Below are 15,000 nucleotides of genomic sequence, written 5' to 3'. Positions count from 1 at the left end.
AAGAGGGTGGGCTGACGTTCGAAATGAAATGATTGACAGGCCGTAGCACCAATCAGATATCAGAAGCCGTTTTGATAAATATAGAAAAAAGAAAACCCTTTTTGTTTTCAGACTGCTGGACGTCCCCACTCCTCACTTCCAAATCGCATTCCTAACTTCTAACAAACTAGCTAGTTTCCGTAAACAACAAAAAGTTGTTTGTACAAAAAATAAGAGCTTTCTCAGGCTCAATAGAATTCCGTCCTCCGTGTTTCGAAGAAGATCCAATTGTTCCAAAATGAGAAGAGATGTTCTGAGTTTTGGGCGGTCAAACACTGAGGCTTTTATTAAACAGAATCGATTCCGGAGTCAAACCCTGGCATAAATAACTTCTTCAGAGCAGAACACACAGTTTTATCGACCTTCTCCTTGGTGCAGAACATCTGTTGTTTTGGGTGATGGGCAATTAATCTACCACAGGGTAGGGGTGTGTTTAGACTCAACAAGACCATGTTTGGAGGCCATTTGGGGACTGACTCATGACCCAGAGGAATGTTTATAGGAGACCCAAAGCACAATCATGGGCTTATAATTAAGTCTTAACACAATCACATTGGGTCATTTTTTGGGGGTCTCCACCTCAGAATCGCATGTGAAAATAGGCTAACTGATCTAAATCTCAACAACATAGAGACACAACAGAGACTGTTAAACTTTTCAGCATATCCAGGTCATTCAGAAGACCTGTGTTCAACAGACATAGCACAGTGACGCATGCTTTCCACAAAATAATCGAGCTGTCCTCAAAGAGAGTGGGGTGTGAGGTGTGTTTGGAGACACACCTGTCCCCAAACACACCTGTCCCCAAACACACCTGCTCCCAACACACCTGTCCCAAACACACCTGTCCTCAAACACACCTGTCCCCAAACACACCTGCTCCCAACACACCTGTCCTCAAACACACCTGCTCCCAAACACACCTGTCCCCAAACACACCTGTCCTCAAACACACCTGTCCCCAAACACACCTGTCCCCAAACACACCTGTCCCCAAACACACCTGTCCCCAACACACCTGTCCCCAAACACACCTGTCCCCAAACACACCTGTCCCCAAACACACCTGTCCCAAACACACCTGTGTCGTCCTCGGCCTCCAGGGAGGCTGAGGGGGCGAGGGGGGTGGGGCCGGTCTGAGACGGGGCACCAGGACGACTGCTCTTCCCCCCTTCTTTTTTACTGTGATGGAGAGAAGGAGAGAGAAAGAGGGAAGATGAGACATTCGGTTTAAGATCAGAAGAATTAGAAGAAAAAAGGTAGGTCACAAAGGTATATATATATAGAGAGAGGAGATCAGAGACAGAGGGAGAAAAGAGAGCAGAGAGAGAGGGGGGGGGGGAGACCGAAGGGGAGAGTTCATGGGAACGTCCTCCCCAGCCTGACCTGGGTTTCTTGATCTTCTTGGGCGTGGCCGGGTCCTTGCTGATCTTGCTCTTCCTGGTTGGCTGGAGGATGACAGGGGGCGGAGTCTCCGGGGGCTCCTCCCCTCCTATCTTCTTCTTGTGCTTGTCTTTCTTCTTCTCCTTCTTCTCCCTCTCCTTCCTCTTGGGTTTGCTGGCCTGAGGCTGGGACAGAGCGGCGAGCTGTTCGTGAACAGCTTTGAGCTGCAGAATACAAGACAGACACAAGAGGGCGCTAAAGAGACACAGTCACTTACTCTCAAACTCCCTCTCTCTCACCCTGCTTTGCCTCCCTCACCCTGCTTTGCCTCCCTCTCCCTCACCCTGCTTTGCCTCCCTCACCCTGCTTTGCCTCCCTCACCCTGCTTTGCCTCCCTCTCCCTCACCCTGCTTTGCCTCCCTCTCCCTCACCCTGCTTTGCCTCCCTCACCCTGCTTTGCCTCCCTCTCTCTCACCCTGCTTTGCCTCCCTCACCCTGCTTTGCCTCCCTCTCTCTCACCCTGCTTTGCCTCCCTCACCCTGCTTTGCCTCCCTCTCTCTCACCCTGCTTTGCCTCCCTCTCCCTCACCCTGCTTTGCCTCCCTCTCCCTCACCCTGCTTTGCCTCCCTCTCTCTCACCCTGCTTTGCCTCCCTCTCTCTCAGACTCCCTTTACACTTTCCCTTCATCTCGTTCTTCTCCTCCCCTTTAAATCAACTCCTCTTCCCCACTTTCCTTTCTTTCATCAAATGCTTTTATTTACTCCCTCATCCCTCGTTCTTCCCTGCCCCGGAACATCACACTGCCTCCTTTCTGTTTCTCTCCTTTCCTCTCGTTCTCCCACCTTCCATCTCCTCCTCTTCTTCTCCCCCTCTTCTTCCTCTCACCCCCTCTTTCTTCCTCACCTGCTCCTGGAGCTCGGCCAGTCTCTGAGCTCGCCCGTGTTCCGAGGACTCCGACGAGTCGGACTCCGACGACGATTCTCCGGAACTCTCCGAGGACGAGGGGGGCGCGGGGGGAGGGGCTTGTCTGGCCGAGGGGGCGGGGTGGAGGGCGGGCGAGGGGGCGGGGACAGGCGCTGCGGCTGTCTCCTCTGGCTCGTCGGGCATTTTGGCGAAGCGCATCTCAAACACGTCCTGTTACAGAGAGAGAGGTCGGAGGTCAGAGGTGTGAATCGATAAAGCTTGTTTGACAGTTTGTGTGCAGTTGTAGCCTAGAGGTGAGAGAGGCCGACCGGCAACCGGCAGGTCGCTGGTTCGATCCCCACCCCGGGAGGGAGCCGGATGTGAGCTGGTGACTGGAGGGTTGCTGGCACCATATCTAAGGTGCCTACCAGATTGCCGTTGTGCCCTTGAGCAAGGCACTTAACCCCTAACTACTCCAGGGGCACCAACGATGGCTGACCCTGTGCCCAGAGCTCTCTGTTCTCCCTGGGGGGTGTGCACGTGTGTTGTCCCGAGGGGGGTGAGGGGGGGGGGGGCAGAAAATACCACACTCCAAACAGTTGATTGATGGCAAATAAAAAGGTAGTTAGTTGTACGTGTGTTCACTGAAGTGGTGTGAGACTGAATGTCGGTTGTGCATCCTTCACCTGTAGTTTGCGCGCCATGGCAACCACGTCGTGGTCGGGAGGGTTGTACTTGTAACAGTTGGAGAACATTAACCGCACGTCGGCCGCAAACTCCTGGGCATCTCGGTACTGCCTCATGTCCAGCTTATTCTGAGGGGACGGACACACACACACACACACAGACACACACAGACACACACAGACACACACAGACACACACACACACACACACACACACACACACACACACACACACACACACACACACACACACACACACACACACACTAACCGTTAGAGCAAGTATAAAAGAATGTTTTAGGTCGACAGAAGGGAGCCAAGATCTCTGAACTGGGTCCATTATGGTATGGTGAGGGATAGTTATTGGGACAGGCAATAGACTATGTCCCCCTTAGACAACGTTCAGCTCTTTCAATGCTTCTGCTGGGAACAAAGGTTTCACGTGCTGACAACTACTACGAGGTTAAAGCTTTAAAGGTTAAAACGTTATAGATTCTCAGCTTCAAGTCAACGTCTCAAGTCAATTGGTTTCACCTTTTAGAAATTACTACTCTACTTCAGGGAACCAGTCGTATTGGAAGATTGGCTCGACAGATGTTTCTGGTGAGTCAGGTGTGTTCTGCCAGGTGTGTTCATGTGTGCAGGAATAAGAGAGCTGTCAATGTCTAGTACTGATTCTAGCCTTAATGTTTTCCTTTGGAGTCTGCTGTTGGTGTCTGTCAACATGACCACCAAAGAGATGTTACTGCAAGTCAAGGAAGTCATTACTGGACTGAGAAATTAGAAAGAAACTATCATAAACACCTTAAACATATGCAAAACCTTAAACATATCCAAAACCTTAAACATATCCAAAACCTTAAACATATCCAAAACCTTAAACATAAACATATCCAAAACCTTAAACATATCCAAAACCTTAGGCTTGCCAACAACAACAGTTTGGAACATCATCCAAAAGAAGAAAAACACTGGTGAGCTCAGCAATCGCAAACAGGCTAGTAGGCCAAGGAAGACTTCTGCAGAGGATGACCGAAGAATGCTCACCATAACTAAGAAAAAACCCCAAAACAAAACTATGCCACTGATCAGGAACACTCTCCAGGAGGTCGGCGTGAATGTGTCAGAGACTCCCATCCACAGAAGACCTCACCAGCCGAACTACAGAGGCTACACTGCAAGGTGCAAACCACTAGGTTAGCCACAGAAACTGGATGGCCAGATTCCACAAGTACCTAAAGGAGGCTGCAGAGTTCTGGAACTCCTTGGTACTCCAGAGCCCCCCGCCCCCCCCCTGCAATGAGCTCACCTTGGCGGTGCTGAGGTCCATCGGGTGCTTGATGATGTCGTGGTAGTCGTGGAGACCGAGCGCCCGCACGTCCACGGGCTTGTAGAAGGGCCAGGCGTACGCCACGTGTTTCTTCGACAGCATCTCCCTCACCAGCCCTCCGCAGTACCGCAGCTGCTCCTGGCGCTTGGGGCTGCCGTGGGTCCCCCCTCCTCCCCCGCCGACCCCCAGCGACCCCCCTCCGATACCGCCGCCGCCGACCCCCAGTCCCCCCCCCAGCCCCAGGTGGTGCTGGGAATCCGGCTGGGAGTCCCGCTTGGGCAGCTTGGAGGGGCGGCTGCTCTCGCGGCGGGGGGGGCGGGGCTCGGCGGACACGGGGGAGGACTCGCTGAGCTGGTCGTTGGCGGTGGGCGTGGTGGTGTCTGCCTTCCTCTTCTGGCTCTTCCTCTGCTGCGGGTGGATGGGGGGGAATTTAATTTCATCCAACCACAAGACACCACACATTACCAAATATACCATAATGGACATAAATTACCATGTAAAAAATAAATAAAAATAAAACATAAAATATATGATGCTATAGGAGAGAAAAAAATTAATTCAAAGCACATCACAAGACCAGACAAGACCGTACCACAGACGACACATTTCCCCCAAAGTTTAACAACGTGTCATGTTGAGAGCAAAACAAGTGCGTCCCTCCCTGGTCCTCACCTTGGCTGGGGGGGCCATGCTCTGTAGGATGGGGGCGAGGTGGAGGCCCTGGTGGGTCGGGGGGGCTGGGAGGGGCACGGAGGTCAGGCCCTGGGCCAGGACATCCAGAGGGCTGAGGGGGAAGGGGGGTCCCAGCTGGGGGGCGTGGGAGGGGGGGGTGGGGGGCACACGAGGGAGCAGGCTCTGTGGAGGAAGGGCCAGGGGGAGCGTGGGGGGCCCCTGGGGCACCGGCGGACCCCGGGTCTGGGGGCTCGGCGACGGGGAGGAAAAGCCTCGCGTGTGGGGGGTGGTGGAGGGGGAGGAGTCCTGGCCCGAGTCAGACTTAGAGAGGAGACCTGGGGTGGGTGGGTGGGGGGGGAGAGAGAGAGAGAGAGAGAGGGAGAGAGAGATAAGGAGTGCAAGAAATGAAACAGGAGGAGGAGAGAGACAGAAAGCACACAGTTAGTATGATAACAAGTGTTCCTTGGAATTGGAAAACAAGGAAGGAATTCAAGGGAAGGCCACGCCCCCTTTCTCAGTGTACCTGTTTCCCGCCTGCCGCCCCGACGACCCTTGGTAACCACGGCGATCTCAGTCTCCTCTTGGGGCATCTCGGTGATCTTCTGGAGGAACATCTTCTCTAGAGCCTCCGCCATCAACACGATGTCATCACCGGGCTACACACACACACACACACACACACACACACACGTTACGGTTAGTCCTATTGTAGTGTGTGTTTGACTGTGTTTGCTTCGGCCATCAACACCTGTGTGTGTGTGTGTGTGTGTGCGTGCGTGAGTGTGTGTGAGAGTGTGTGTGTGTGTGCGAGTGCGTGTGAGTGTGTGTGTGTGAGAAAGTGTGTGTGTGTGTGTGTGTGTGTGTGTGTGTGTGTGTGCGTGCGTGCGAGTGTGTGTGCGTGCGTGCGCACTGTACCTTGTTGTAGATGTAGCAGTTGGTGAACATGGTGTTGAAGTCTTGGATACATTCCTGGGCGTTCCAGTAGTAGCTGTTCTCCAGGCGCTTCTTGATGGTTCCCATGTCCATCGGTACCTTAATGATCTTATAATAGTCCTGAGAGAGAGAGAGAGAGAGAGGAGAGAGAGGAGAGAGAGAGAGAGAGAGAGAGGAGGGATAGAGAGAGAGAGAGAGAGGAAGAGAGAGAGAGGAGAGAGAGAGAGGGAGAGAGAGAGAGAGAGGGAGGAGAGAGAGAGAGGGATAGAGAGAGAGAGGGAGAGAGAGAGAGAGGGAGAGAGAGAGAGGGATAGAGAGAGACAGAGAGACAGAGAGAGAGACAGAGAGAGAGGAGAGAGAGAGAGGAGAGAGAGGGAGAGGAGGGATAGAGAGAGGAGAGAGAGAGACAGAGAGAGGAGAGAGAGAGACAGAGAGAGAGGAGAGAGAGAGAGGAGAGAGAGGGAGAGAGAGAGGGAGAGAGGAGGGATAGAGAGAGAGGAGGGAGAGGAGGGATAGAGAGAGAGAGAAAAGGTTTAAGGATAACAGTTAGCTTTAGACTTAATCATTATCACCGTCACTTTATCACACACCCACCCCCACCCCCACCCCCACACCCACACAGGGTTTCAATTTTGGTCGACAAAAAGAATGAAAATAGTTGCCGGCCAAATAGTAGCCTATCCCTGTTTCCAGTGCACTGCAGAGAGACGCTTCTCTCTCCAAAACAAAAACAAAGTCCCGCCTTCTGGATGCCAAAGTAACACACACACACACGCGCACACACACACACACACACACACACACACACACTTCTGGCTGACAAAGTAACACACACACGCACGCACACTTCTGGATGCCAAAGTAACACATACACACGCCAAAGTAACACACACACACTTCTGGCTGACAAAGACACACACACACACACATACTTCTGGCTGTCAAAGACACAGACACTCACACACGCACTTTTCTGGATGACAAAGTAACAAGGCTGCTCAACGTCTGGCAGCAGCAGCAGCTTGCTGTGAGCGCGGCCCGGCCCGCCTGTTCAGAAACAGGCTGCAGGCCATCCCAGCAAGTCTAGACCTATCTGACTGGAGCCTCCGTTGTGGGGAACAAACTGACGAGGCAGGCCGTCTGTGAGGCGTGACGTTTTAACTCTCTGTTCGGCTCTGTTCCCTGAAAGAGGAGCTTTGAACTGATACTCGGAGACGCCGAACGCCTTTGAGACATGTTCACGCTACGCCGATTCTATTTATACACACGATGTGCCAGTGTCACTTTGTCTGACGTAAAAAAAACAACACACATACACACACACACCTGCATCGGACACACACACACACACACCTGCATCGGAGACACACACACACACCTGCATCGGACACACACACACACACACACACACCTACATCGGACACACACCTTCTGGTTCCCCTCTCCTCCCCCCCCCCCCCCACCTCTCTCTCTCAGTACTCACAGGCAGGTTGAGTTTGATGGAGTCTACGGGGGCCTGGAAGGGCCAGGAGAACTGGTGTTTCCACAGTGTCTTTAAGACCGCCTTCAGCAGGAACTGCAACAACGGAACACAACGGAACACAACAATGAAGAGATGGAAGGCCCTTTAAATGTCAATGGTCATCTTCTTTCCTGTTCGTCAGACAGATGGAATTAATCCAGGAATTTAATCCAGAGCTTTTTTTTTTTTTTCCTGGTCAGGTCACGTGGTTCGGAAAAACTCGGAAAGGTAACATGGCTAATAAAGGTCAATCCGTCTTTCCTTCACACACACACACACACACACACACACACACACACACACACACACACACACACCTGTAGCTGGTTGGTCTGGCGCTTGGGTCTCGAGGGGTTCCACGTCTCGGGGGGCGGGTGGTTGAAGGTCAGGGGGGGCGGGGCCGGGGCCTGGCTGCTGCCCGCCTCCAGTCCGTCTCCCATGGCAGCAGGGGGGGGGGCGGGCCGTGGAGGCGGGTGGACAGAGGGGGGGGGGGAGTCCCAGTCAGACAGTTTGGACCCTGGGGGGGCAGGCACGACTGGGGGGGGCCCACTCAGGCCATCACACGCCTCGCTCGACTCTCTAGAGGGGGGAGGAAGAGGATCATCATCATCATCATCATCATCACTACTGCTCAGCTATGATATCAAAATTATTATCATCCTCAAAACTGTTAACCTATCATCATCATCATCATCACCACCTAACTCAGCTATATGAGAGGAAGAGGATCATCATCACCACCAGTGCTACTGTTAACCTATGGTATCATCATCATCATCATCATCATCACCAGTGCTACTGTTAACCTATGGTATCATCATCATCATCATCACCTCCTAACTCAGCTATATGAGAGGAAGAGGATCATCATCATCATCACCACCTAACTCAGCTATATGAGAGGAAGAGGATGATCATCATCATCACCACCAGTGCTACTGTTAACCTATCATCATCATCACCACCTAACTCAGCTATATGAGAGGAAGAGGATCATCATCATCACCACCACCTAACTCAGCTATATGAGAGGAAGAGGATGATCATCATCATCACCACCAGTGCTACTGTTAACCTATGGTATCATCATCATCATCATCATCACCACGCTCGCCTCATCCATAGTGACAGTCACATCCTCGACAGAAGCATGGCAAGCATCATCATCATCACTTTCATCATCATCATCACTTTCATCACCACCACCAATAGCAGGGGTGGAGCGTTCCTCTCTCTCTCTCTCAGCACACGCAGCACACACACACAGCATGCACACACACACACACACACGCACGCACACACACACAGCATGCACACACACACACACACACGCATGTGCGCGTGCAGTGAACTCCCAGTTGTATGACTCATCTGCTTCACCTTGTGAAGAAAGCAACAGGACGAGACCAGAGGCCTGAACACATCCAGAGGTACGCAGAGGGGGAGAGACCAGCCCAACCTGCTCAACCTGGCCTCCACACACACACACACACACGCACACACACACACACACACACACGCACGCACAGTAGGCGGGATGATTTGGCTTGAAAGCCGATCATTAATAATATATGACCTAATCTTTTAGCTACTACCTTCATAAACTCTCTATCTACTTTCTCATCTGACCTCCATTTGACTTCTCTTCTCTTCTCTTCTCTCCACACACACACACACACACACACACACACACAGAAAAGGGGAAGAATGTGTCAGGCATAACAGCAGACTGTGTCACTGGCTGCCTGGACCACAAACATCCAGGAGGACTGGACTTTCCCCATTACACACAACCCTACACCCACACACACCCACACACACCCACACACACCCACAACTAAGGTGATCCTTCCCAGATATCAAACATTCAACATAACACAACTACGGCTAAAACCTTTGACCTTGTGTGTGTGTGTGTGTGTGTGTGTGTGGTACCTCCTCAGAGTGACAGAGTAATGGGCTATCCTCTCCAGTAGAGCATCGAGGGTCTGGAAATCCGACAGACTGCCAGACTTGGAGTGCATCTTATAATCCATGGAAAAGTTCCCAATCCACCAGAGAAATATCCCAAAACACACACACAGGCTAACACTCAGACCCCAATGCTTCCCGAGCAGTTCCCAAACATTCCGGGATCCAAGGTCCAGGGTCAGGATTGATTCCCGACGGGAATTTTGCAATTATTCAGATTCTGGATTCGGGGAAGGAATTCCATGTGTTCTTCTTTAAGAAGACAACAGTCAAAAGACAAGCTGGCTCCGGTTCTGTGGGAGTAAGAGAATGAGAGAGAATCCATTTCTCTTTTTCTCCTTCTCTCCCTCCCTCCCTCTCCCTTGTGTTAGCTAACTTTCTCCCTGTTCCATGACTCCCTCATTCACAGAAAGAGAGACAAAGGGAGAGAAAAGGGAGGGAGAGAGAGAAAGAGGTTGGTAAAGGAAGGAACAAAGAGTAAAAAAAGAAGGGAGTAAAAAAAAAAAAGAAATTAAAAAAAGAGTTCTAGAGCTTTCTTTTCTTCTTTTCTGCCGTCGTGCTGTGAGAGAATGCCTCTCCCACTTCCTGGTTGGTTGGCGATACTTTAAAGCTCCCCTCCTCCCTCCCTCCTCCCTCTCTGTTCTCGCTCACTCCACCCCCCTTTTTCCCAGCAATACCCTGAGGCGGCTCGCTCACAGACACAGTCAACAAACACGCCATTAGTACACCCACATGCATGCACGTGACCGTGATCACACGCACACGCACGCACACCCACACACTCTTTGTCACACCCACACACACAAGGAGGAAGTTAAACATTAGTAATTGTTATGATGGTTGTTGGTGATAAACCAGAGCCTGGGTACAGTGTTACACACCGCATCAGCAGACGGACCTGACAAAAAACAACCCCTCATATCACCAGGAAATCTCTTTCTGTTCTCTACCGCTGATACGACTACTGCTACGACGACGATGATGATGATGATGTTGTTATTCAATTAATTCTTTAGGCTGCCGTATACAGACCACAAGAGAGGCAAACAAGACCCCCCCCCCATAGGGGATGTTTGAAGTTTGACTTACATGTTTGTCTGATGCAGTGCAGGCTTCCGTCTAGTCCAGAGGGGGGTCATATCTCCGTGTGTATGTGGTGGGGGGGAGGGGGGAGGGGGGGGTCGCGGTGACGGAGAGGGGGTGGTGAACGATGCTGGTGGATGAGGACGGGGGTGGGCAGACTTTGGGCAGGTGGGGTATCTGAGAGTGAGCGCTGTAGAAGGGGGGCAAGGAACACAACACCGGTGGAGGGACTCGGGTCACACCTGAGGAGAGAGATAGAGAGGGAGAGAGATAGAGAGAGAGAGGGAGGGAAAGAGAGAGGGAGGGAGAGAGATAGAGAGGGAGAGAGAGAGAGAGGGAGGGAGAGAGAGAGGGAGGGAGAGAGATAGAGAGGGAGAGAGATAGAGAGGGAGAGAGAGAGAGAGGGAGAGAGAGAGAGAGAGGGAGGGAGAGAGATAGAGAGGGAGAGAGAGAGAGAGGGAGAGAGATAGAGTGAGTGAGTGAGGATGATGGTGGTGGTACACACTGCGCGCCAACAAGTGTCTGTTTGCCCAAAGGTAGTGAGTTTGAGTGTGTTGTTTTTGGCAGAGGCAGAAGTAGATACAGTGTGTGTGTGTGTGGACAGGTTGCGGGCTGTTTGTGTAAATGAAACAGAAAGTGGAAACAGAGGGTCATCTCTCCACGTGACCATTCAGAGTGTGAATGAAAGAGTTTTTGTGTACCCTCTCCCAAGAGAGGTGCTGTGTGTGTGTCTGTTGACTCCCTGGGAGACGATGGTGCAGAATGAACACACACACACACACACACACACACACACACACACAGAGCATGTGACCTGAGTGTGTGTAGAACAGTATTGCTCTACATTCAACCAACTGACTGTCACCCATCAGCGGGACGTTGCTGACCAGTCCGTTGGTGAAGTTTATGTTTGCTGACACTGATTTAGACTCTTAAGCGCTCATCTCAAAGGCAGCGCAACGTGCGCTGGAAACGGATGAACCGAAGAAACGACAGAGAGGAAGGGACAATTAAACCAGCCGTGTCGGCTGGCTACAGTAATAACAATGCGACACCGGACAATAAACCCCACGGTGCTGTCCCACCGTTCGGCTTCGGAACCAAGCGCATTGCAAGTGCGTCACTTGAGCTACGTACCTACAGAACGGGACTTCAGGCGATCCGTTCCCGATCCCACCGATCCACTCATTTAAAAGCGCAGTGTCAAGTGCGAAGACGTCTATCAAAGCCAAGTCAAATAACCCTCAATATTGTGTCCCAATAACGAGTAAATATACAAAATGGCGGTCGCTGTGTCACCAATAACTCCCTATTATTCCAGAAATAGAATTAAGTCTTTTTGTGTGTGTTGTTGGTGTGGAGATCGGAAGTGCATTCCGCAGGACTGGGTTAAACGGTGGTATAATTCGCCTCGGTGGAGATACAATAGCTCGCCATGTTCGCTGTCAGCAGTTCTGGGTCTGACAGCTGCGTACGTAAACAGCCTTTCAGAATACCGCTCGGACGGTTCTCGTTATTCTCGAAACGACCTACGTCGTATTTCACGCTTGGTCCGAACGCCGCCGAGCGTAGAGTACGTTACCGAGAGCACGTAACTCCGGTCACGAATACGGCCTACGGGGCTACAAACAAACAACCACGGCTAGCAGGCTAGCCCGCTAGCTGCTGCTACCACTAGCCTGCCACCGTCCCGCACCTACCGTCCGCAGTGACAACGGGGAGAGTTCGTGAGCCTCCAAAAACACCGTTTACTAAGCGTTAACGTGATTACATGGCGGAAACACAGGTTATGCAAGACACGAAAGCCTGGTAACGTCAAGACGGATGATATTCATCCTCCCGTGCGCCCCGCACCGGCGACGGGCCTGCGATAGGAGACGGCTCATGCCCCCGCTCGGCACCGCGCACACCGACAGCAGGCGAAATACGCGACCGAGCCCGGTTGCGAGGCGTTTATTGGACTCGTGGGCTCGAAGGCTTTTGTTTCCCGTACCGCTGTCACCGGCTGTGAGGGCAGAAATCCGTTTATTTACCTTCTTCGGGTCGGTTGTCAGCGAGCGCGGATCTTCCTCACCCCGAATCCAGAACAAACAGCCCCGTTCGACGTCGGTGACGTCAGACGCACGGCGGGGCCGTGTGAACGTCGGTCGGACGAATGTCACCTCTCCACGACTCCCCCCCCCCTCCCTCTCTCTCTCCCCCCCCCCCTCCCTCTCTCTCTCCCCCCCCCCCCTCCCTCTCTCTCTCCCCCCCCTCCCTCTCTCTCCCCCCTCCCTCTCTCTCTCCCCCCCCTCCCTCCCCCTCTCTCCCCCCTTCTCTCGCTCTCCCTCCCCCCCCTCTCTCGCTCTCTCCCCCCCCTCCCTCTCTCTCTCTCTCTCTCTCTCTCTCCCTCCCTCCTCCCAGATGATGCAGTACCATGCAATGATTTCAAACATGGGACACACACCCGAACAAATCCCCCCCCCCAATACACCACGGGCTGTGGAAACGGTTATTTACATTAACCTCAATTCATACCGATTATGATTATTTGACTGTTGCATAACAACTTCAATTGACTGGTTCGGGATGTTACAAGCCAACAAATCACTCCTTTCCTTTGTGTATTTATTAAATATAATTAACAATTGATACTTGCCGTATGTATCCTTTTAGAAAATCAAGACGAAATTATTGTGCTGCCAAATTACATAAAAGCAAGCAATTTGTTCATAAGTGGAGTCAGTGTGCCGTCTAGTGGTGACTAAAGGGAATTGACGAGGTCTGTGGCTCTAACTAACTAAACTCTGGACGTAACTCCCTGTTTTCTTCCACAAAACATTTACAGAGAAATAGGACTACATCTCCCAATACTACAACTATGACTATGACTCATATGACTATGAGTATGACTAAAGTTACACCTGCTTTGATCACTGTATGACAACTGAAGTGTGCAGTGTAGTTTTCAACAGAGAACCAAGCAGATGGAGTCCGATATCCATGCGCTTCCTTATTCTGCATCCCATTTCTCCACCTTTTTCCTGAAGTACGCACTTGTGCACTTCCTCACATGGATGAAGACGGTAGTGGGTGTGTGTAACTTCAGGGGAAGGCTGTAGAAACGGGACGTTTTCATCAGTTATTGCTAAAAACCTCACTGCCGGTGGAGAGAGAAAATCACAAACAAGCTAAATCGTGAGTTATAAACATTTATTTATAGCTGTCAAAAAAACAACACACGAACAAAGACCATCTGTAAAAATAAAACCTGCCTCTTCTTGCCTCTAACACACAAACAAAATAGAAGTCAACTTCGGCGCATGTTTGGGGGGGGGGGGGGGGATGATCCATTCTCACTTCGTAAGAATCTCATGATTTTACAGGCCAAGTGTCCAAGGTAGGGGGGGTTGTGTGTGTGTGTGTGTGTGTGTGTGTGTAACAACGACAAATTATTACCGTCTACCACAACGAGGCCATTCTCAACAACAACAAAAGTCAAAATTAACTTGACAGATTCTGAGCAAAGGCACAAAAAAAACAAAAACAAAAGAAAAATCTATAAAAACACAAAAAGAAAGTTGAGATGAGAACAGATGTACATTAGTGTATGTTCGTTGTCTAGGCGACAGGGGAGGGAGGTACGTTAAGTAGAAATGAACGTGGTTGGCTGTTGGAGGGAGGTAAAGAATGTGACTGGCTGAGCAGGGGGGAGGGAGAGCAGTGTTGATTGGTCCAGAGGGAGGGGAAGGAGGGGGTGTGGGGGGTCATCTTTAGGTCAAAGTTCACTCTATGACGACCACCACCACGTCGTCATTCTTGTCGTCGTCCTTCTTGTCCGTCTCCTCGTCCTCCTCCACCACCGCCTCCACCCCCTCATCCGCTCCCCCCGCCCCCGCCTCTCCTCCAGCCTCCTCTTCTTCTTCCTCCTCCTCCTCTTCCTCCCCTACCTCATCATTCAACAAGAACTCCTCCCCGTCCCCAACCTCAAACCCTTCCTCCTCTTCCTCTCCTCCCAGCTCCTCCTCCTCCTCTCCTCCCTTTGCCACCTCTCCTTCTTTCTCCACCTCTCCTCCGTCTGTGTCCACTGCTGCTGCTGCTGCTACTCCCTCCTCCTCCTCCATCTTCTCCTCCTCCTCCTCCGCCTCTTCTTCCCCAGCCTCCTCCTCCTCCTCCGGGGCGGCCTCCTCTTCCTCCTCCTCCTCCGGGGCCTCTCCCTCTCCCTCCTCCTCCTCCTCAGCGGTGGCCGCCTCCCCCTTCGTCGTCTCCAGGTCGCCGTGGCTCTGGTCGGCAAGCTCCGCCTCCGTCACCTCCATCACCATGGAGTCCTCAGGGTCCTGGTCGTCCTGGTTACCAATGAAGGGGTTCTCGCCCTGCGGGGAGAAAACGTGGTTTAGAGACGCAAACACACACGACCGTGATACACAGGTAGGTGTGGGAGAGACTGACACACACACGATTTAGCGAGCAGACTCTGTATCCCATTCACTCACACGCTT

At 51.9% G+C, this 15,000-nt stretch overlaps 2 protein-coding genes across 5 annotated transcripts in view; both read right to left on the bottom strand.

The window, feature by feature from the left end:
* The window catches only part of LOC310821936 (bromodomain-containing protein 4-like), a 19,054-nt gene extending 8,449 nt beyond the window's left edge, over positions 1-10,605 (bottom strand). For 3 of the 4 annotated variants that reach the window (XM_083694216.1, XM_083694218.1, XM_083694217.1), the window contains exons 1-11: positions 9,404-9,547; positions 7,786-8,047; positions 7,430-7,522; positions 5,929-6,066; positions 5,537-5,669; positions 5,014-5,348; positions 4,321-4,749; positions 3,012-3,140; positions 2,326-2,556; positions 1,426-1,646; positions 1,121-1,221 (exon numbers count right to left, since the gene is read on the bottom strand). In XM_083694216.1, coding sequence (XP_083550342.1) covers positions 1,121-1,221; positions 1,426-1,646; positions 2,326-2,556; positions 3,012-3,140; positions 4,321-4,749; positions 5,014-5,348; positions 5,537-5,669; positions 5,929-6,066; positions 7,430-7,522; positions 7,786-8,047; positions 9,404-9,504 — 2,173 coding nt within the window. In that variant the 5' untranslated portion in view covers positions 9,505-9,547. Of the gene's footprint in view, positions 1-1,120; positions 1,222-1,425; positions 1,647-2,325; positions 2,557-3,011; positions 3,141-4,320; positions 4,750-5,013; positions 5,349-5,536; positions 5,670-5,928; positions 6,067-7,429; positions 7,523-7,785; positions 8,048-9,403; positions 9,548-10,528 lie in introns of those variants that run through there. The other variant, XM_083694219.1, reaches the window with a different exon arrangement.
* A 3,094-nt stretch (positions 10,606-13,699) lies between these two features.
* The window catches only part of LOC310821959 (uncharacterized protein), a gene marked incomplete at its 5' end in the record, with an annotated part of 10,660 nt that continues 9,359 nt past the window's right edge, over positions 13,700-15,000 (bottom strand). The window contains one exon of the mRNA XM_083694249.1: positions 13,700-14,874. Coding sequence (XP_083550375.1) covers positions 14,287-14,874 — 588 coding nt within the window. The 3' untranslated portion in view covers positions 13,700-14,286. The remainder of the gene's footprint in view (positions 14,875-15,000) is intronic.

The sequence above is a fragment of the Argentina silus genome, assembly GCF_951799395.1.
Source record: "Argentina silus genome assembly, chromosome: 22".
NCBI lineage: Eukaryota > Metazoa > Chordata > Actinopteri > Argentiniformes > Argentinidae > Argentina > Argentina silus.
Note: the sequence above shows the minus strand (reverse complement) of the source record. Positions and strands in the feature narration are given on the sequence as shown.